General features: G+C 46.9%; 1 protein-coding gene across 1 annotated transcript in view; it reads left to right on the top strand.

Moving 5' to 3' along the window:
- LOC142295327 (CD109 antigen-like) overlaps positions 1 to 1,892 on the top strand; it is a 44,026-nt gene extending 42,134 nt beyond the window's left edge. Inside the window, exon 23 of the mRNA XM_075338435.1 lies at positions 1,609 to 1,892. Coding sequence (XP_075194550.1) covers positions 1,609 to 1,796 — 188 coding nt within the window. The 3' untranslated portion in view covers positions 1,797 to 1,892. The remainder of the gene's footprint in view (positions 1 to 1,608) is intronic.
- The last annotated feature ends 21,964 nt before the right edge of the window (positions 1,893 to 23,856 follow it).

Genomic DNA, 23,856 nt, shown 5'->3' with positions numbered 1-23,856 from the left:
ACAACATGCCAGGCACCATGAAATGAAGGCATTTGCCCACTCAAGTCGTTATGATGACAAACTGCAATCAGGTGGAGAGTGGAGACCCTCATGAGGACAATGAGCATGTAGATGAACTTCCTGAGACAGTTTCTGACAGTTTGTGCAAAAATTCTTTGGTTATGCAAACCAAATGTTGCAGCAGCTGTCTAGGAGGCTGGTCTCAGATGATCTTGAAGGCGGAGGGGCTGGATGTGGAGGTCCTGGGATGGTGTGGTTACACGTGGTCTGCGGTTGTGAGGCTGGTTGGATGTAAGGCCAAATTCTCTGAAACACTTGCAGAGATGGATTATGGTAGAGAAATGAACATTCAATTCATGAGCAACAGCTCTGGTGGACGTTCCTGCAGTCAGATTGCCAACTGCATGGTCCCTCAAAACTTGTGACATTTTGCTGTGATAAAACTGTACATTTTAGAATGGCCTCTTATCGTGGACAACCAAAGGCACACCTGTGTAATAATCAAGCTGTCTAATCAGCAACTTGATATGCCACAGCTGTGAGGTGGACAGATTATCTTTGCAAAGGAGAAGTGTTCACTAACACAGATTTAGAAAAATTTGTGACAAATATTTGAGAAAAAAATACCTTTTTTGTGCATCTAAAAACTTTTACATCTTAGAATTCAGCTCATGAAAATGAGAGCAAAAACAAGTGTTTCATTTGCATTTCTGTTATATATATATATATATATATATATATATATATATATATATATATATATATATATATATATTAAGCGCTAACAGGAGTGATGCTGGACGGAGTATATATCACATGCAATATCACTGGGTGAGATATTGGTGCATCAGCTCAGCTGAGGGAGTTTGCCTAAGGCCAGGGTCACACTTACTAGTGACTTGGCGAGACTCACATCGTCATCACCCGGCATGACCGCATACTCTCCTGACAGCAGGGGGTTGGCTGCATGTATTTCTATGCAGCCGAGCTGCTCCTATCCAGAGAGTGTGTGGCCATGCCGGGTGATGCCGATGGGAGACTCGCCGAGTCACTAGTAAGTGTCACTCTGGCTTAAATTACAGCCACACAAAAGGCTGAAGAAATCTTTCAGAGGAGAGACAGCCTGAGGAGTAACATGCTGTGTTGTGAGGTGGACATGTGTGATGGTGCAAACTAAATACACGGTACTGATGATTCCAGCCCCGCAAGCCCCTGATAGTGTGTCAGGGGTAATATATGTTAGTAAGTGCCCAGAGGGGGAAGTCTTTATTGTTTTCTGCTGCACGTTTGTTTGCAATTCTCTGGCTAAAAATAAAAAAATAAAAGTATCACACTCACTTTATATGGACTGTTTTCCATCTGCCACTGCTGTGCCGCCCTATAACGCCCCCAGTGTGTTACTATATATATATATATATATATATATATATATATATATATATATATATATATATATATATATATATATATATATATATATATATATATATATATATATATATATATATATATATATATAGACGTTGTATATTATATACGTGTGGACATTATGTTTTTATTTATAATGCTTGATTTTTGCAAATATTTAACATTACCATTCTTTTCCAGAAATGTCTGCTACCCGGACATATAATTCTTTGACCATGAAGCGGATATCTACTTGTGATTACTGTGGATTCAAGTGCACACAGTGTGTATCAAATGCACTAATGTTGCCTGTGACCAGCCGGGCGACTGTGCCAACATTCAGCTTCTTATGGGTCTGCATATTTGTTTTATGTTATTATTTTATGTAAATGGTAACTGTATGTATTGTGTGGTGTCAATATTGATACAAAGTTGTATATTTGTGTATTCATATTGTATTATAAATAATTATTTTGTTAGTAATTACCAATGGGACAAACAGACAACTTTACATTATTTTAGATTTTTATTTTACCTTCACATTATTGAGAAGTATTGTCTCATAGATATGTCATATATTTACATGTTTTTGTATTTTTTATGTACATTTCTTATCCAGAAAATGTCCTGTAAATAAATGTCTTATCACAAATTCAATTGAATGAATTAAATACTTTAAGAATAGGGTCAAACGAGCGTATAAAAATTAGATTTGATTTTCATCCAGAAAAGAGGTATACTTTTTTTCTCACTTGTCATCATCCATGTGTAGTCGCGTGCAATTCGTTTTTACAGTTTCCTATGCTAAAGAACTGTAATATGTGCAGAAAAATTGGATGCTATGCTGTGGCTCCGTATGGCATCTGTTTTCTTTCTCACACTCATCCGATTTCAGAGTGAAGCTGTGGTATTTTTAATAGACAGTTTCTGTCAGAGACAAAAAATCAGTCATCAGCATTGCCCCATTGAATTACATTAATCCAAGTTGTATTGGATAAAAATTCAGTGTCATGGCTCAGTTTGGGGATTCAATTCACTAATTTGTAACTCTCCTCAGCTTTACGCCTTACTGCACACCTTTGTCTCCGCTTGTTGGCAGTGTGTTGTGACCTCCCCTCTGGTCTTTGAGGAGGTACAAAATACCAATCGACAGCCTTTTATGGAGTCAGTTCTCAGGCAGTGTTTTGAGTTGTGCAGCTAGGGTCTTTCTACTCTGTACAGAGCCCAGACTGGGGCCAGTGCGGTACCTCTCTGTAGTAGGTCTTCACTTTTTCCATTACCATTGTGACATTGTTTAAGTTCATAACATAAAAGCAAGCCCTTAGGCGGGCTTTGCACATTACGACATCGCAAGCCGATGCTGCGATGTCGAGTGCGATAGTGCCCGCCCCCGTCGAAGCAGCGATATCTTGTGATAGCTGGCGTAGCGAACATTATTGCTACGCCAGCTTCACATGCACTCACCTGCCCTGCGACCGTCGCTCTGGCCGGCGACCCGCCTCCTTCCTAAGGGGGCGGGTCGTGCGGCATCATAGCGACGTCACACGGCAGGCGGCCAATAGCGGCGGAGGGGCGGAGATGAACAGGATGTAAACATCCCACCCACCTCCTTCCTTCTCATTGCAGCCGGGAGGTAGGAAGGAGATGTTCCTCGCTCCTGTGGCTTCACACACAGCGATGTGTGCTGCCGCAGGAATGAGGAACTACATCGTACCTGTCTCTGCACCGGCATTATAGAAATGTCGGAGAATACACCGATGATACGATAACGACGCTTTTGCGCTCATTAATCGTATCATCTAGGATTTACACACTTCGACATCGCAAGTGACGCCGGATGTGCGTCACTTTCAATTTGACCCCACCGACATCGCACCTGCGATGTCGTAGTGTGCAAAGCCGCCCTTAGTGGGTTCTTGGGTATCAGCAAGGAGCCAGTGAACACCATGGCCGCACAATTACAAATGTTATTATGGAGCTTACGGATATCAAGCACCAATAACAGCTTGCATTTTTGGCTGATCCAAATGTATTGGACTATTAAAACATTGCTGTTGAACCAAAGGAAATGTTGACGGACTGCTTCAACGTGGAGAGATGTAAGTGCTTAATTTTTGCCTCATAAATAATTCACTTCAAAACGTTAGGTATATTTGGCTTTTGGGTAAAATTTCAGCATGATCCTAAAATGCACTCTAACCTTTTCAGGTGAACTTAATGTGACTTTCTCTCAGGGCCGGCATTAGCACTATTTCTAGACTGTGCCAATTGTTGACACTTTTCCTGTTGTCTGACCTTAATTTGTAAATGTGGAGACTACAAGATGGGTCTCCAAGTTGTCTTGTCTGTACTGGCAGGAGTGTGGGATCAAGAGGCCTAATCCTGTCACTCACCACCTCTTGATTTTAAAAATTGAAATGCTAAGCCACATCCTGTGTGTTGCATGGACCATACCTCCCTGCTGTACAAAGACACCATGGGGAAATGGGTGAGGGGATAATTGATACCTCTGTCCTGCATGTCTGCCTGAAATGTTTTTAAATCTCAAGACTTCAAGATTGGGTGTCTAAGTTGTGTCTTTTCTGTACTGGCAGGTGTGTGGAAGCAAGAGATCTAATTTTATCACTCATGCACCTCTTGATTTTTAAAATTGAACTGCCAGGCAACATCCCGTGTGTTGTATGGACCATACTTCCATGCTGTGTAAAGACACTATAGGGAAGTGGGCGGGTGGGGGGGGCAATTGATGCCACTGCCCTGCTGTCTGCCTGAAATGTTTTTAACCCCTTTACCCCAAAAAATGGTTTTCACTTTCATGGCTAGGCCATGTTTTGCATTTCTGACCAGTGTCACTTTGACACGTTATAACTCTGGAATGCTTAATTTGTTCTCACTACTGTGCAAAGACACTATGTGGACATCTGGAGCAATTAATGCCGCTTTCCTGTTTTCTGCCTGAAATGTTTTTAAATATCAAGACTCCAAGTTGTCTCTTGTCTGTACTGGCAGGGGTTGTGGGAGCATCAGCTCTATACCTGTCTGTCATCCAACTCAATATTTCTTATGTCAACAGTCTAGGAAGCTAATGGCTATGCTAAAACAGTGAGGCTGCACAGTAAAGCCTATTTTTGCTGTTTTGGAAGCTTTTCGACCTCCCTAAGGCTATGTGCACACTTTGCGTTTTTACCGGCGTTTTCGCAGCGTTTTGAACTGCAGCATTTTAATGCCAAAAGGCATGCGTTTTGATTTTCAAGCAAAGTCTATGGGAAATAAGGATTTCTTCTGTGCATTATGCTGTTCTAAGCGCTGCGTTTAATTTGCATAATTTTGGGCAAAAACTCAGTGTTTAACGAAGCAACATGTCAATTGTTTTTGCCATTTTGGCAGCGTTTTGTTAACATTGAAGTCAATGGGAAGATGCAAAATGCATTCTACATCAAAATCCTAGCGTTTTACATGCTTTTTGGATGCAGAAAACATGCGTTTTTGACAATTTAATTGCATGTGTTTTTGACATTATATTAAAGGCATGATATGTCCCTTTATACACACACATAGTCCAACAATAAAAATGATGAAAAACATTAATTTAACGTTATTTTATACATAAATATTAACAAACATTTATCATTTCAATAAAATCAACTATTTTGTTTATGATTTTAATCTTGATATTTGTTATCATTTTTTTCCCATTTTTTCATAGTGTTTGAATGTTAAAACTTTATTTAGCAGTGTATTTGTCATCAAAACGCATCTGACTTTAAACAATGAAAAAGCATGTAAATCGAGGTAAAAACACAGCTAAAACGCGGTAAAAACGCAAGCGTATTTATAGCATTTTTGTGGTCAAAAGCAACTTTGGCAAATACCATTTCTGCCAGAGGATGCATTTAGAACTGCAACTACCTCGACGCAAAGTGCGCATATAGCCTAAAGGTGTTTTCTCTACCTTAGGTTTAACCACCCATTGAATAAAATGGGGTTTGAAAGGTTCGGCGTTCGGTTTAGCAAATAGTTCGGCAACCATAGCATTTGTTCGGTAAGACTCATGGAACCGAACTTTGAAATGTTTGCTCATCGCTAGTCATGACTTTCCATGGCTTTTTGCACATCTCTTTCTTCATGTGCTCAATACTTTTTCTCTGTCATTTCTCATTATTACACATAATTTATAGACATCTATGATTTGATGTCTTTGCCTGTGTGGATTAGATGCTTTATTACCGACATCTAGTTAGAAACTCATGTCAATAACACCTTCAGAAATATATTTACTTAGAAAATTGGTGATGTGTTCAATACTTATTTCACCCATTGTATTATATTAAGGAGAAAGTGACCTATTAATCAGTGTAAAATAACATAAAAGAAAACATAGTATCTTGTTTACAATGTTTTACATTTGGTTATTTTTTTAACAAATAGTACAAGAAGCCTGTTTGGTTTCCCTTGATTGTAATGTACGTTTCCAGCTTTGTCTAGTTAGGTAAGTCTAAAATACAACTCTTTATTCAATTATTTAAAGTTAGAGAAAGTATAATTTCTAAGAGGGTTGGGGGAGAGAGACTAGTAGAGAGACATAATAGTAAGAGCCATTTTAACTTTCCTGATAGCTTTCTCGTTGCTGTCTATATGAGTTTCTGAAAAGGCTATAAATTGCTCTGACAAATCAGTTTATTCTTAAACGTTAGGATTTGGCTGAAACTAGATCAGAGCAAATAAGTACCAGTGAATCTACGTTGTTCTCCTAAGGGCTCCTGCATATTTCACATCAAGTACAAACCTTTCTTTGTGAAATTATATAAACATTATTTATAATATGAAAAGCAGAGAGCCTTTTACAGGGATATGTTTACAATGGTGCCAGTTGATCAATGTACTTGCCTAAATGTCATGTTTTATAGTTTGTAAGGCATAGTTTATTGTATTTAGCTTAAAACTTTATTCATTCTTCTGAAGGTGAATCCAAAATTCTTCTCCATCCCACCATAGAATTGCTTGACGCATCTATAAGGGATAAGCAGGTTAACAGGTTCTACCCCCCATACCCTATTTACTTAAATAAAGACGATAACTACGACTTTATTGCAAGGAATGGCCACAGCTTTTATTTAACCGTATATATGTATACCAAACTCGTGGCTCAACATGCCACCCATTGTTAAACATAACCTTTATACATATATACCCTTATAACCAAAACCACCGATAGATCCATCCGAGAGGGAAACAACCATCATTCTTAACCCCCCGGCCGTAACCTCCAAACCGGCCCAGAGGACCACCTCGGCCGTGACCAACCGGCCCAAGGTGAGGGGTAATAACGTTCCATCGTTAATTACCCCCACCCAGAACCTGCAGGACCTCCGCCTGCAAGTTCCCATCCACTCCGAAGCCACTCCCCTTGAGCGACTTCGTACCAACCAACCGACTGTCAGTACTCCCAACCTCTCAGACGGACCTATCCCCCCGCTGTGATAACAAAACAAACATTTTTCTTTTTTTTTTTTTTTCAAAAAAGCCATCACCCCCTTTGTAGTTCTTTTTTTTTTTTTTTTTTTTTTCTTATATATAATAAGGGCGGGCGGGTGGGCACAAAGTTCAAGCGACGAAAGGGGAGGTAACACACTTTACATTCTCTTTATACCTCAAACTACGCCCCCACCCCTTCCTTGCTCTCCACCAATCCCCCCTCCAGTACCAACCACCAATCCCATGCCCCCATCTATCTCCCTCATCCCCAACCAAAAACTTTTAACTCCTTACTACCCTGCACCCTCCCGATCGTCATGGGCCTGCTCACCCCTATGGGGCTCACTGCCCTTCTTGACGCATCTATAAGGGATAAGCAGGTTAACAGGTTCTACCCCCCATACCCTATTTACTTAAATAAAGACGATAACTACGACTTTATTGCAAGGAATGGCCACAGCTTTTATTTAACCGTATATATGTATACCAAACTCGTGGCTCAACATGCCACCCATTGTTAAACATAACCTTTATACATATATACCCTTATAACCAAAACCACCGATAGATCCATCCGAGAGGGAAACAACCATCATTCTTAACCCCCCGGCCGTAACCTCCAAACCGGCCCAGAGGACCACCTCGGCCGTGACCAACCGGCCCAAGGTGAGGGGTAATAACGTTCCATCGTTAATTACCCCCACCCAGAACCTGCAGGACCTCCGCCTGCAAGTTCCCATCCACTCCGAAGCCACTCCCCTTGAGCGACTTCGTACCAACCAACCGACTGTCGGTACTCCCAACCTCTCAGACGGACCTATCCCCCCGCCACAGACCGGCCAAGTGATCACCTTACTTGGCCCGGGCCCCCCACACCCCAAGTGCTTGCTTCAGGCCATCCCTCAAACCCAACATCCATAAATCCAGACCCACATCGGTCAGGTGAACTCCATCTCCCCTTAGGTACTGTTCCGTGGACTCCTCCAATTCTCTATGCCGCACCACCAAACCACCATTCCGTGCCACAAACCTGCCAATTGCCCGGTTCAGCTTACTCCGAGCCCTATTAATACGGTCCACCGACCTACCAAAACGCCACTGCGTCCGAGCTATGATGTCCGACCAAACGATCACAATGCCCGGGAACGCCCTCCACAAATGTAACAGGTCCAACTTTATGTCCCTTTTCAATTCCCTTGCCGACCTTACTCCCAAATCATTCCCACCCACGTGTAAAATTAACACATCCGGGTCACGATCCATACGGCTATAATAAGCCACCTCTGGGCGCACCCTACCCCAGGTCATGCCCCGAATTCCCAGCCACTTTACTCGGGCCTCCGTCACCGACACTCCAAGCTGCCGACCATCGTGACGCACATCCGCCCGCAACGCTCCCCAATACACGTAGGAGTGCCCGAGGATCCACACAAGGCATGGCCCTACAAAATATAAACACCACGAATAAAACAGCAACAGCCAAGAAAATTGTCACATACTAGCATCAAAACACAAAACAGGAATTCCCCACCCCCGAATCATCATCTGACCAAATGAGGCCTAATGTACAAGCGAAACCTGGAAGACTCCCACCTCCCAATCCGCCGGATACAATCCTCACTCAAACCCCACCTGGCGGCTTCCGTTGCCGCCCCAATCCGGAAGGAGTGAGACCCGTATTCACTTGGCTCCTCCCCCACCCGAGCTAAGGCCATCTTCAGCACCGCAATGAATTGGTAACGCGACAAGGCCAATCCGTCCGCATGCCGCAGGAAAACGCCCGGGTAACCTCCGCGTACCTTTATAAACTCCGAAACCTGTACCACCGGGCACAGTTGGTGTCCCGGTAACGCAAACAACACCACTAAGCGCCCCCGCCCCCTCTGATCCGTCTTCGAAAAACGAAGCCGACATTCCACTCTATCCTCCCCCAGCATTACATCCTCCATCATCAAACCACCCATTGCTTGCTTAGTCGGGCTGACCAATTCACCAATGCGAAAGGCCCCAAAAAACGCCAATACAAAAGCTACCGAAAACAACCCCCTCTCAAAAGGAGACGAACACAATTCCCCCAAACATCCCACTAAACGCCCCAACAAAGGCAATGACACCGGCCGCCTCATGTCACGCGACTGGGCCCCTTTCCGAAAACCCTTCATTGCCTGCCGCACCAGAAAATCCTTAGTCGCATCCCGGACCCCTTGCATCTGAAACAGGAAGGCCAATGCCGCCAGCTTGCCACCCATCACTGAAACGGACCGACCTGCCGAAAAATCCCCACTAATTAACATCAGGACCCCCAACACTCGGTCTTTGTAACCCGACTCCACGAAGTCCCTTCTTTCCAACTCTGCCCATTCCTTCCACACCGCCTGATATCGGCACCAAGTAGCCTCAGACACCGATCTCCTAATCCCCTCAAAAGCTACACCGATGCCAGGTCCCACAGCCCGTCCGGGCAAGGTTCTCCATCCGCGTCCGCTCCCGGCACCAGCTTCCTGAACCTGCAAAACTGAAACCGTGATAACGCGTCAGCCACCTCGTTTCGAATCCCTGGCACGTGCCGAGCCACCACGCAAATGTTCAACTCCAAACAACGCAACACCAAGTGCCTTAAATACCCCACAACCGGCGGGGATTTTGCCGACAGCGCATTGATGGAATGCACCACCGCCATGTTGTCACAATGCATGCAAACCCTTCTTCCGGAAAAATCGGGGCCCCATAACTCCACTGCTACAATTATGGGAAACAATTCCAGCAGCGCCAAATTCCTCACCAGACCTGTTTCCACCCAAAGCTTTGGCCATTTTCCAACACACCAGTGCGTCTGAAAAATTGCCCCAAAACCTGTCGCTCCAGCCGCATCAGTATACAACTCCAACTGGCTATTGGACAAAGCCTTGCTCATCCAAAGAGTCCGACCGTTGTACCGGTCCAAAAACTTCTCCCAAACCAACAAATCCCCCTTCATCACTTTTGTCACTCTGACAAAGTGATTCGGAGCTCTTACCCCCGCGGTTGCACTTGCCAGCCTCCTATTAAAGATCCGCCCCATCGGCATGATGCGACAAGCGAAATTCAATTTCCCGAGCACTGACTGCAAGTCCCGCAACCGCACCTTCTTGGCCTGATACAAAAAACGCACCGACGCCTTCAAATCCAGAAGCTTCCCCTCAGGCAATCGGCATTCCATTGCCATTGTATCAATTTCAATACCTAAAAAACATAGAGCAGTCACCGGCCCTTCTGTTTTTTCTTTTGCCAACGGAATACCCAGGCTCCTCGCAATCCGCTCTAACGTAAACAACAACAAGGAGCAAACCGAAGAGCCCGCCGGACCCACGCAAAAGAAGTCATCCAAATAGTGAATCACTGAATGGACCCCTGCCACGTCCTTGACTACCCATTCCACAAAGGTACTAAATGCCTCAAAATGTGCACACGAAATGGAACAGCCCATCGGCAGGCAGCGATCCACATAGTATTCCCCATCCCACATACACCCCAAGAGATGAAGACTCTCTGGATGCACCGGAAGTAAACGAAAAGCTGCTTCCACATCCGCCTTTGCCATTAGGGCCCCCCGCCCGGCAGCCCTTACCAGCTCCAATGCCTTATCAAAGGATACATAAGAAACTGCCGACAACTCTGGTGATATCCCATCATTCACCGACAATCCCTCCGGATAAGATAAATGATGGATGAGCCGAAATTTGTTCGGCTCCTTCTTAGGCACCACCCCAAGGGGGGAAATCCTTAAATTGGAGAATGGCGGGTCCTGGAATGGACCCGCCATCCTCCCCAACTCCACCTCCTTTTGCAGCTTTTCCTTCACCACCGCTGGATGTTCTTTTGCGGACCTCAAATTCCCCGGGCGAAACACCGGCGCCTCAGATTCAAACGGAATCCGAAAACCTTCCGTAAAACCATGTGCCAACAATTCCGCCGCTCTAACGTCCGGGTACCTATTTAGATAGGGAAGCATCGCCTCTACCCTCACTGGCGTCCTCCCTTTTTCCAGACCCCTCCCCCGCCTTTCCTTTTCCTTTCTTAAAGCACCTTGCCAGGGAGTGAGAACCTCCACATCCGGAACACTCATGTTTGAAACGGCATGAGGCCCCGAACTTACACTGGCCCTCGTTATATTGCCAACAAGCCCCCTTTTTCTGTCCAGCCGGGGACCCGCCGCTCGCACCCGGGCTCCCGGCACCACCTCGAAAGGGCTGAGCCGGAGCCGTCATTAGCCGCATCCACAAAGAAATATCTTTGTGTCCCCACTGAACACCAGGCCGCAGAGCCTTCCGTTGCCGGAACTGTTCGTCATATCTTAACCACCCTAATCCGCCGTATACTCTATACGCCTCCCCTATCGCGTCCATATAACCGAATAGAGCGGAACAATGCTCCGGCTCCTTTTCCCCAATCACGCTAGCCAAGATCGCAAAGGCCTGCAGCCAATTGGTAAACGTCCTCGGGATCAACCTATACCTCCGTTTTTCCTCATCCTCCTTCTCCTTTTTTGTATCACTGGGCTTCACCTTATCCAAATTAAACTTCTCCAGGGGAAGCAGGGAAAAAATTTCCACATACTCCCCTTTCCAAATCTTGTCCCTCACTTCCTTTTTTAAATGAACCCCCAACTGACCTTCAAAACACACATAAATTTCACTCCGCGCCCTATCATCCAACCGCACAACCTCATCCTCTTTCTCTTTTTCCTTTTCCGCCTCTTTACTCGCACCCACGGCAGCCACCCCACCGGCCGCCTGTCCCGCATCTACCGCTGCGTTAGTGTCCCGCGCCGCAACCTCACGCCCCGGCGCCTCTGTCTGCACTACCTCCGAGGGGGCCACCCACGCCCCCACCGGAGCCCCAGGCCCCATCCGACTACCCCGTTCCGCCGACAACCCCTGCAACACCCCCAAAAGCTGCCCCCAAAAATCCGGGCCCGGTAGACCAGATTGACTGACCGCACTCGCCCCTTGCGCAACACTTCCCGCGGAGGAACCCCCTCCCCCGCCCGCACTACCCACAGCATTAAACATTTCTGTCGCTCGCTCACCCGGCTGCCGTTGCACCGACGTTGGCACAGCCGTGCCCCGATCATCCTGCTGTCGCTCCGTCCGGCCTGTCGCTGCCATCGACTCTTCATCCCCTCCGGAGTCCGAACTGCCGCTGCCGGCCACAGGGGGGACCAGCGAGGGGACAGCCCGCACCTGGCGGCCGTCGACCCCCACGGTCACCGCACCCCGCTCCTCCGGACACCTCCTGCTGGACCTCAGTCTCTTGGCACGACGTGGCGCCGTACCGCCGTCCATCCCTGCTGGCCTCCGGTATCCTTGCTGCACCGCTGCTGCGTCCTCCCTGCTCATTGGGCTCCCTCCCTGCCGACTGCGGGATTGCCGTCCCGCCTCTGACAAACGCCGGGAACCCCCCCAGCCCGATCCTCGCCGGAGGGGACCGTAATCCGGGACCGCACCATGGCCGCCGGGCCGCCGCACTCTTCTCCCGCTCGTCTCTGCCCGCCGCCGCACTCCACCTCCACTATCCGTCCTGAGTCGCTCCCCTGCCATCTGCAGGGAGTCTCCACCGCCAATCCGATACGCTGGGCTCCACCCCCGGCCCGCACATCACCGGGGGTTGCCGCTACTCCGCTCCGGGACCTTGCAGGCCGCGGACCGGAAGTAGGCCTCGCCGAAGCTCCGCCCACCTCCGACCCGCGGGATCTCCGTCGAGGATTCCTCCCGGCAACCGGCAGCTCCACCACAGCAGACGCGGGGCTCCCTCGTGCCGGAGGGTCCCCGAAGGGGCTCCTAGATCTCCTTCTCCCCCCTCCACTGGGGGAGTAGCGCACCGGCGGCCGTGACCGCCGAGCACGTAGAACAAGCCCGGGCGCAGGAGCAGCAGGAATCACCGCTCCAGCACCGCAAACCGCCGCCAGCTGATCCCGTAGTACGTCAGCACCCAGGACCTCAGCAGCCCCACGCACTAAGTCCATTAAAGCAGCCAGGTCAGCCATCACAGTGGGCTGCAGCACAAACGTCCTGGGGCACAAAGTTCAAGCGACGAAAGGGGAGGTAACACACTTTACATTCTCTTTATACCTCAAACTACGCCCCCACCCCTTCCTTGCTCTCCACCAATCCCCCCTCCAGTACCAACCACCAATCCCATGCCCCCATCTATCTCCCTCATCCCCAACCAAAAACTTTTAACTCCTTACTACCCTGCACCCTCCCGATCGTCATGGGCCTGCTCACCCCTATGGGGCTCACTGCCCTTCTTTCTTAGGTATGCCATATTACACAATGGTAACATCATGTTATAGTGAGAACACTAAGGTCACAGCATTGGTAAGCACCCAGAGAACAATAGCTACTGTAACATAACCCCCACTCCTGCCTTTGAAAAAAACCCATAATAAACTTCTTCCAGAGCACCATCTGGTTTAGAACACCACAACACACTAGCATTCGATGCTGTATATGTTGCAGGATTTGAGTGGTGTAAAGCGGTGATGGACTACATTATGAAGCAATCATCCTGGAGCGTAGGAAACTTTGATATCTGACATTGGCAGTTAATGAGGGATGCTTGTCACCTACTAAAGCTCTTTGATGAGGCAACCAAATTTATTAGTATAGATATGTATAGAATATGTATATACGATACGATACGATACACTTTATTGATCCCGTGGGAAATTATGGTATCACAGCAGCACAACTTAAATCATAACATGAATTACATAATTGACAAGACAGTAGAGTCGACAGAAGAACATTATACATTAGATAAGGTTATACACAGCGGGTGAACTGAAGAGTAGAAGAAATAAAGTAGACATTCACCTTGAAGATTTAACACTAATGTTATTGTTGTACGTTCCCATAGCAGTTGGCACAAATGATTTCCTATATTTTTCCTTCTTACACCTCAGAAGTATTAGCCGGTTACTGAAGGTGCTCTTCTGTCTCATGAATAGCTCATATAATGGATGTGCATTATTATTCATAATCGCCATACACTTTTTCAGAGTTCTTCTCACCACTACCTCCTCAAAAGAGTCCAGATTGCAACCAACAGTGGAGCTTGCCTTTTTTATGAGCTTATTCAGCTTATTAGCATCAGAGACCCGCACACTACTACCCCAGCATATGAGTGCAAAAAAGATGGCTCTTGCCACTACCGACTGGTAGAACATTTCTAACATTTTGCTGCACACATTAAAAGACCTCAGTTTCCTTAGGAAATATATGTAGATATGTAGTCCCACTAATATTTATCCAGGAAAAACACTCATCAGCATGTAGGTCTGCCGGACCTGGGCTTGTCAAAAACATCTCGAGTCTCTTCAAATCTTTTTTTAATACTTTGTACTTGACGCATTAAAGATCCACATTAAAGGTGCCAGCCACCTCTGCAGTGGATCTGGTCTTCAGCCTCTTGATAATCAAGGCTTTGGTCGCATGGTAGATTTTTGGCATGTTGTCAGAGGTCAAGTTGCAGTTCAACTGAAGGTCTGATGTGCTGGGTTTCTTTTTATATACACCCACTAATTAACCGATCATTTCGTGAGCACAGGTGAGGATGTAAACTAGGATTGGGTGCAATATATGACAAGGCGACAAAACTTCTCTTGCCAAAATCTTACCTTTCTGTATTCATTAAATGATCAATATTTCAGCTTTGCAGAAACTTTATTTTCATAACCTAAACCAAATTTGGGAGGGTTTCAGCTTTCAAAAGAGTAATTTATGAAACCAATGGATGAATTTAAAGTCAGGTTCTAAGCTTTTCTTTACATAACATGGATAAGCGACAGAACTTCTGTCAGGGACTGTAGTATTAAAATCTTACCTTACATGAGTGACATCAATGTGAATAAGGGTAGTTCAGAAGCACAGTGCTCTGAGTACAGCAATTTATCCATCGGAAGCCATCTAGATGAAGTGCCTAGCTCAGAGGGAAGGACCTGTGTCGCCCAGGGCTATGTTCCGTATATGTACGGGGATGCTGTGTCACGGTTGTATAATGGCCGATGTACGGTTCCGTGACCCTGGGGACGCTTTTTAAAAGGGGTTATATACAGGGGAGTTGAAAGAGTTTGTATTGTGATGCCACTTGCGGGTTGCGGTTATGGTGATGGAACCACCGCTGCTCAGTCTATTAGCTCTGGGGCTGATTGTGGTGGCAGTTGATATGGTAGGCCCTCCGCAAGTGGGGCTGGGCCCCAGGGAATGAATGTAGGTGTCCATCGCAGAAAGAAGGGAGACCACACGGTGGGGATGCAGTGCAACGTCTGTTTACTCACTATAAGGTGGAACTGTGGCCCTGAGGATGGCTGGTTCAGACCCCTGGTCTCTTTTGTCCCAGTGTCAGTGTGGTGACCTGGTAGTCTCTTTCCCTGGCACCTCTCTTGTGTTGGTGGGACCCTGTAGCCTGGAGAGTTTGTGAGTCCCTTACTGTCTTTTGTCAGTCTCTCATCCGTACGGCGGGCAGTGCAAATCCTGTAGGGTCGGCGTTCTGTTCCATTCCCTGGCCCAATCCTTACTGTTGGTGCCCCTGGATTCTTGGGTCAGGGAGGTCCGTGAAGGTCCCCTCACTGTGCAGGTATTTGTCCAGTCGCCTGAGTTAGGGCCCTGTGTCCCGTGGTTGCTCATGTTCCAGAGGTATCTGGCTGTACCGCCCCTGGCAACCACTCTCCTTGCCACCTGGGTCACCATTACACGACCCCGTCTGGAGACACGTCCGTACCCTTCAACTGTCACTACTCGACTTCCCTGTCTGAGTGTCTGTCTGTGTCTGTTTTATCCCCTCCCACCGGGCTGCCTTCTAGTGGACTGGACTGTCTCGCCTCTGGGTGGCCATCCATTGGGTCCCGGACTAGTCAGTCATCCCTAATGGGGAGTGGGAAACTGGGGATGTTATGTGTGTTGTTGGTGCTGGCACTGGGCTTCCAGGTCCCTGGGGGTAGGCCCTGCATCTTAGTCAGGATGCAGTACCTAGTAGTTCCCTGAGGGGTTCAAGGGCGCTACAGACCACACGCCCATTTGTACACAGTACTTTGTACTCCCCCATTTGTACTTTGTAAAAATGGTGGTGTGGTCTCTCCTTCGGAGCTGGGTACTTTATCTATATAGCTTCCCATAGACATGTTGCTGTAGTCAGAGCGCTGTGCTTCTCTGCCCTTAAGGCCCCGTCACACTAAGCAACATCGCTAGCAACATCGCTGCTAACGAACAACTTTTGTGACGTTACTAGCGATGTTGCTGTGTGTGACATCCAGCAACAACCTGGCCCCTGCTGTGAGGTCGTTGGTTGTTGATGAATGTCCTGGGCCATTTTTCAGTTGTTGCTGTCCCGCTGTGAAGCACACATCGCTGTGTGTGAAAGCGAGACAGCAACAACTAAATGTGCAGGCAGCAGGAGCCGGCTTCTGCGGACACTGGTAACCACAGTAAACATCGGGTAACCAAGAAGCCCTGTCCTTGGTTACCCGATATTTACCTTTGTTACCAGCCTCCGCCGCTCTCACTGTCAGTGCCGGCTCCTGCTCTGTGCACATGTAGCTGCAGGACACATCGGGTTAATTAACCCGATGTGTGCTGTAGCTAGGAGAGCAGGGAGCCAGCGCTAAGCATTGTGTGCTGCTCCCTGCTCTGTGCACATTTAGCTGCAGTACACATCGGGTAATTAACCCGATGTGTGCTGTAACTAGGAGAGCAAGGAGCCAGCGCTAAACGGTGTGCACTGCTCCCTGCTCTGTGCACATTTAGCTGCAGCACACATCGGGTAATTAACCCGATGTGTGCTGTAACTAGGAGAGCAAGGAGCCAGCGCTAAGCGGTGTGCGCTGCTCCCTGCTCTCTGCACGTGTAGCTCCGTGCGCTGGTAACCAAGGTAAATATCGGGTTGGTTACCCGATATTTACCTTAGTTACCAAGCGCAGCATCTTCCACGCGGCGCTGGGGGCTGGTCACTGGTTGCTGGTGAGCTCACCAGCAACTCGTGTAGCGACGCTGCAGCGATCCCTGCCAGGTCAGGTTGCTGGTGGGATCGCTGGAGCGTCGCAGTGTGACATCTCACCAGCAACTCCTAGCAACTTACCAGCGATCCCTATCGTTGTTGGGATCGCTGGTAAGTTGCTTAGTGTGACTGGACCTTTATTCACATTGATGTCGCTGATTCAATGTAAGTTTTTAATACTGGAGTAGGGCCGTCCTGATGGGCACACTTTGTTGCGGTGGATAGCTTTTACGCTTTTTGATCAAACATTGTTAACCAAATACCCTATGTTATTTAAATGTATTTCTATTATTTACTTATTCATTTACTTTATTATTGGGTATATGCTCATTTTATATTTTTCTCTTGGATTTTCTCTGTGAAATGGCCACAGTGTGAACATGCTTCTATTGTGTATATACCAACTTATGTTCTGGCTAATTTGGGGGGCTTTTAGGAATATTTCAGTACAGACTTTCATGCACCAAGTGCTTATGTCAATGATTAAATCAGCCATACTATCTGTCTGCCTATACAGTGGGTACTGAAAGTATTCAGACCCTTTTACATTTTTCACTCTTTGTTTCATTGCAGCCATTTGGTAAATTCAAAAAAGTTCATTTTTTTCTCATTAATGTACACTCTGCATCCCATCTTGAAAGAAAAAAAAACCCAGAAATGTAGAAATGTTTGCAAATTTATTAAGCCTATAATGCATACCTGGGGGCTCGCAGGCCTGCTAGGTTACTGGCTTTCTATTGTAGACTTCTATGGTTGCGCGTTCTAGGGTTAAACAAGAAAAACTGAAATATCACATGGCCATAAGTATTCTGACCCTTTGCTCAGTATTGAGTAGAAGCCCCTTTTGAGCTAGTACAGCCATGAGTCTTCTTGGGAATGATGAAACAAGTTTTTCACACGGGGATTTGGGGATCTTCTGCCATTCTTCCTTGCAGATCTTCTCCAGTTCCATCAGGTTGGATGGTGAACATTGGTGGACAGCCATTTTCAGGTGTCTCTAGAGGTGCTCAATTGGGTTTAGGTCAGGGTTCTGACTGGGCCAGTCAAGAATGGTCACAGAGTTGTTCTGAAGTCACTCCTTTGTCATTTTAGATATATGCTTAGGGTCATTGTCTTGTTGGAAAGGGAATCTTTGGCCAAGTGTGATCCAGAGCACTCTGGAAGAGGTTTTCTTCCAGGATATCTCTGTACTTGGCCACATTCATCTTTCCTTCAGTTGCAACCAGTCGTCCTGTCCCTGCAGCTAAAAAACACCCCATAGCATGATGCTGCCATGACCATGTTTCACTGTTGGGATTGTATTGGGTAGGTGATGAGCAGTGCCTGGTTTTCTCCACACATACCACTTAGAATTATCATCAAAAAGTTCTATTTTCGTCTCATCAGACCAGGGAATCTTATTTCTCATAGTGTGGGAGTCCTTCATGTGTTTTTTTGCAAACTCTATACGGGCTTTCATATGTCTTGCACTGAAGAGAGGTTTCCGTCGGGCCACTCTGACATAAAGATCCGACTGGTGGAGGGCTGCAGTGATAGTTGACTTTGTGAAACTTTCTCCCATCTCCCTACTGCGTCTCTGGAGCTCAGCCACAGTGATCTTTGGGTTCTTCTTTACCTTTCTCACCAAGGCTCTTCTCCCACAATTTCTCTTGTTGGCTGGACGGCCAGGTCTAGGAAGAGTTCTTGTGGTCCCAAACGTCTTTCCTCATATAGCCACATATCGCAAGTGGCGTCATGAAAACACTTTATTTTTATTTGTCCCTTGTAAAATATCCCGTTTTAAGTGACCCCCAGGGTCACGGAAGAGTGCAACGGCTACCCAGTGATACGTCCCAGCGAATACAAGGCCCGGGACCGAGTACCCCAAAGCCCTGGTGTGCGTCACTTACACCGAATGGCACCTTACATGTCTGAATGCAGACATGAAGGCGCCGCTAACTCTGCACCCCCAGCTAAGATTCATGTGCTTCTTTTCTCCCTCTACACTGCCCCAATTGGACAGACCATCAGTAGATTTTGCTTCCAGTATCATCTTTATGCTGATGACACACAACTATACACTTCATCCCGTGACCTCACCCCTGCTGTAGTACAGAACACCAGTGACTGCAGTTTGCAACGTCATGTCTGCTCTCTATCTGAAACTTAACCTTTACAAAACTGAACTACTTCTATTCCCTCCATTTTCTAACCTCCCTAAACCCGACATCTCCCTCTCTGTGTGTGGCACTATGATAACTCCTAGGCAGCAGGCTTGCTGTCTGGGTGTCATACTTGACACCGATCTGTCCTTTACCTCCTATATACAATCTCTTGCCCACTCCTGTCGCTTGCACCTCAAGAACATCTTTAGAATCTGTCCCTTTCTCACAATGGAAATGACAAAAACCCTCACCGTGGCCCTGATCCATGCCCGCCTCGACTACTGCAACTCTCTGTTACTTAGTCTCCACCTAACTAGACTCTCTCCTCTCCAGTCCATCCTTAATGCAGCAGCCAGGGTCACCTACCTGGGTAACCACTACTCGGATGCCTCCTCTCTGTGCCAGTCATTGCACTGGTTGCCCATATATCACAGGATCCAATTCTAACTGCTTGTTCTCACCCACAAAGCTCTCCACAGTGCGGCACCCACCTACATCTCCACCCTCCTCTCTGTCTATCACCCTACCCGTTCTCTACGCTCTACAAATGACTTTTGACTAATATCCACACTAATTCGAACCTCCCACTCCCGGATACAAGACTTCTCCCGAGCTGTACTAATCCTCTGGAACGCTCGACCCCAAGAAGCTAGGACGAATCACAACTTACTCAGCTTCAGACGCTCCCTAAAAACGCATCTTTTTAGGGTGGCCTATCACACTCTCTAGCCGAACTAAATTCACATAGTCCCGCCAAGCCCTCTCAAAACATAACCCCACGTCAAACTCCACTGCACCCAAATGCTTCTCAAGGTTCTGGCCAACTGATCCAGGCAGCCATTATCGATCCCCCATTTGCTTGAGATAGCTGGATTGTCATTGTAAATAAGCACTTGTACCTTGTCTTCCCCCCCATCTCATTGTAGATTGTAAGCTCTCACGAGCAGGGTTGTCTCTTTTTTCCATACTCTAATTATTGTATTTTCTATAACTGTTATTTGTTTGTAGATGAACCTCCTGAATTGTAAAGCGCTGCGGAATATGTTGGCGCTATAGAAATAAAGATTTATTATTATATTATTCACTTCATGAGGAGCCTATGCAGATTGGGATGACCCAATCACTTCCGCAACACTAGTATCCAGACCTGTGCTCACTAGTAATTACAGCCAAAATGAGATGACGTCTCTCTCTACCCAGACCACTGATATATTATAGGTAACAGAGGGAAAATGTAGCCAGCACACAACACTGGGATCCAATTACATGGTGCTTGGTTACACCTGCAGCTGTGAACTGTAAGAAATAGGGTCGGACACAAAGCGCAGCCTACGTTTCCCTGGGGCCACCAGATCTGTATTCCGCCCCAGCATCAGCAGCCGGGCTGCTGCTAGGATCCGGATTCGTGGTGGCTCGAGGGGTCTCCGGACCCTTGAAATAAAAGGGGGGTATTTACAGGGAATTTTGTGTTTAGAGTTCGTGACGCCACCCATGGTGTGTGGTAAGGTGGAGTACCACCGCTGCTGTTGGGAGCGCCTGGTGGCGATGGAACGGCAGCCAGGTGTTTAACCCCTCCGTGGGTAGGGGGAATGCCCCGGGGCTCTGTGATGGTGAGAGGGGAGCGCCGTTGGGGAGGAAAAGGTTCACTGTGTACTCACTCAGTCCAATAACGCTGACACTGACAACTTTTAAACCGAAATTCTGAGCACCGCTGCAGCAAGGAGGGAGCACGCTGGGATCCCGTGCCCGATGATGTTGCTTGTTAGCCTGTGACCTTTTCCTTGGCACTTTCTTTACTGGTTGGCCCCTGTAGTATAGAACTAGTCGGGTCCCGCTCACCCGTATGGCTAACAGGGTGAGCTTGCTCTCAGGGTTCACGCTTGGGATTTTCTGGACTGTGTATTGGAAAAGTCCAATCCCCCTCGTTGCGCTTGTACCCCGATTTTGTAGTGGGTGGAGGATGAATCATGAAGTCTTTGCCCTCATCGGGTAAATTATCAGAACACTTGAAGCTACTTCCCGGCCTAGGGTCCACGTACCCCGCCGTGCCCTAGCCCCTGCCCAGAGATGGCTGAAGGCCCTCCTTGGCAGTTCCATGCCCCTTGACATGATCCCCTGTGATCGGGGTTCCAGGAGGGGATGGACACCATGTAGAAGGGCAAATTTCACAATGTCCTGTGATGATCTGATAGGCCAGGGTGTCACATCTGCAGTGTGTAAAATCCAGAAGCTAAGCACGGGGGAGAAGGAGGACAATATTGCCGGCATGGGTTTCTCCACTCATAGGCTCTATAGGACCATGTGGTCTGCAGCTAATAGTATTGCCACTGCTTGTTCATTCTTTTTCTAAATGCACTATTGTACATGAATATTAATATTTAATAATCTAAACTGAGCTGTAGCTCTCAGTTTCTTTTTGGAATTTCTCTGAGAATTGCATACTCTGACCCCTGGATGAATTTCATGGGAATATCTAATCTTTCTCACTGTGAAATGACGAATTCCAAATTGTTTTGAAATAACCTTATAACCCTTCCCAAATTGATGTCTTCAGTAAGATCATTGCTGATAGCTTTCCTCCTGGGCATTGTGTTAATACACTCCTGACAGCTCTACACCATAAAACTGCTGAATTTTTGTTTTTAACTCATGAATAGAGATGAGCCACCCCCCTGGAGTTCGAGTTCGGTTCGTCGAATGTTGCCCCGTTCGACGAGCCGTTCGACGAGCCGTTCGATGAACTGTTATTGCACTCTCCGGTACACGGTGCACGTTTGTGTATCGCCGTGTACCGGCGACATGCTCTGGCACACGATCGACTCCCCGTTCTGCTTCCCCGTTCCATTATTGACCGGCTGACACAGCCGGTAAATAACGGAGATCACCATTGCCATAGCAACGCGCCTGTTAGCGGTGACGTCACCGCTAACAGCCGCAGCGGCATCGGGAATCCCGTGATCAGAGCACCGTTGCTATGGCAACCCGTCTGTCAGCGGTGACGGTACTGCTAACAGCCAGCAGCACTGATCACTCACTGAGTGATTAGACTGCACGGGGAGCAGCGTCTTTCTCCCATGCAGTGCTGCTGATGGAGCAGAGCTGCATGTGTTGAAGGAGAAAGAAGACAGAAGACCATGGATCATGGAGGGATTAGAAGGAGTAATAAACATGGAGTCTCTAATGAGCCTGTGTATTTATTTCTATTAAAGTATTTTTTCTCTGTATAGTGTCTTGTTTTTAACCTTTTATTGGAGATTCTTAATGGCCGGGTCAAACTTGCCTGACATTAAGAATCTCTGGCTTAATACTAGCTAGTAAAACAAAGCTAGTATTAACTCATTATTACCCAGCAAGCCACCGTCACCATGGCAGCTGGAAGAGTTGGATACAGCGCCAGATGATGGCGCTTCTATGAGAGCGCCATTTTCTGGGGTCGGCTGGGGACTGCAATTCGCAGCAGAGGGGCACAGAAACCTCGGGCTAACCTGTGCTGCGGATTCCAATCCCCAGCTGCCTAGTTGTACCCGACTGGACACAAAAATGGGGTGAAGCCCACGTGTTGTTTTTTTGTAATCATTTCATGAAATTCATGAAATAATTAAAAAAAGGGCTTCCCTATATTTTTAGTTCCCAGCCGGGTACAAATAGGCAGCTGGGGGTGAGGGCAGCCCGTACCTGCCTGCTGTACCTGGCTAGCATACAAAAATATGGCGAAGCTCACGTCATTTTTTTTTTTTAGTTTTTTGGGAAAAAAAATAAAAAATGCTTCTCTGGATTTTCCATTGACAGTGAAGGTAACACCAAGCAGTATGGGTTAGCAGCCAGTAGCTGCTTGGATTACCCTTAGCTAGCAATACAAAAAATGCAGTGGGAGCCCATATATTTTTTTTATTTATTTAAATAACTAAAAAAAAGGGCTTTTCTGTATTTTGATTGCCTGACATGACAATGCTGTAAAAATAAATCATTAAAAAAAATGACGTAGCGCCCCGTGGTATTTTTGATTCTCAGCGCAGTTAAAGCAGACAGCTATGGGTTGCCACCCCATCTGCCTGGCGTTACCTTGGCTGGCAATCAAAATACAGGGAAGCCCATTCATTTTTTTTATTTAAAAAAATAGTTAAAAAAAAAATGACGTGGGGTCCCCCCATTTTTGATAGCCAGCTAGGTTAAAGCAGATGGCTGTAGCCTGAAAACCACAGCTGGCAGCTTTACCATGGTTAGGGATCCAATGTAGAGGTCACCCCAGGCTCTTGTTAATAATTATTTTATAAATAATAATAATTACAAAAAAAAGTAGGGTCCCCCCCAAATTGGATCACCAGCCAAGGTAAAGCGGACAGCTGTGGTCTGGTATTCTTAGGATGGGAAGGTCCATAGTTATTGGCACTTCACAGCCTAAAAATAGCAGGCCGCAGGTGCCCCAGAAGTAGCGCATCCACTAGATGCGCCAATCCTGGCGCTTCACCCCAGCTGATCCCGTGCCCTGGTGTAGTGGCAAATGGGGTAATAAATGGGGTTGATACTAGCTGTAAGGTCACCTGACATCAAGGCCAGCAGTTTGTGATGTCATGGCGTCTATCAGATACCCGACATCACAAACTGTCAGTACTAACAAAAAAATAGACAAAAAAAAATGTATTTGAAAAAACACTCCCCAAAACATTCCCTCTTTCACCAATTTATTGTAAGGAAAAAAAATAAGGGGGTCCCATGATGACTCTGGACCATCTAGAATATGGGGGGACATGCTCAGGGAACGTATCCCCCATTTTCTAGGAGTGCAGACCCCCCA

This window comes from Anomaloglossus baeobatrachus, chromosome 3 (genome assembly GCF_048569485.1).
Source record: "Anomaloglossus baeobatrachus isolate aAnoBae1 chromosome 3, aAnoBae1.hap1, whole genome shotgun sequence".
In the NCBI taxonomy this organism is placed as follows: Eukaryota; Metazoa; Chordata; class Amphibia; order Anura; family Aromobatidae; genus Anomaloglossus; species Anomaloglossus baeobatrachus.
The sequence above is the reverse complement of the archived record's forward strand: the minus strand, read 5'-3'. Positions and strand labels throughout refer to the sequence as shown.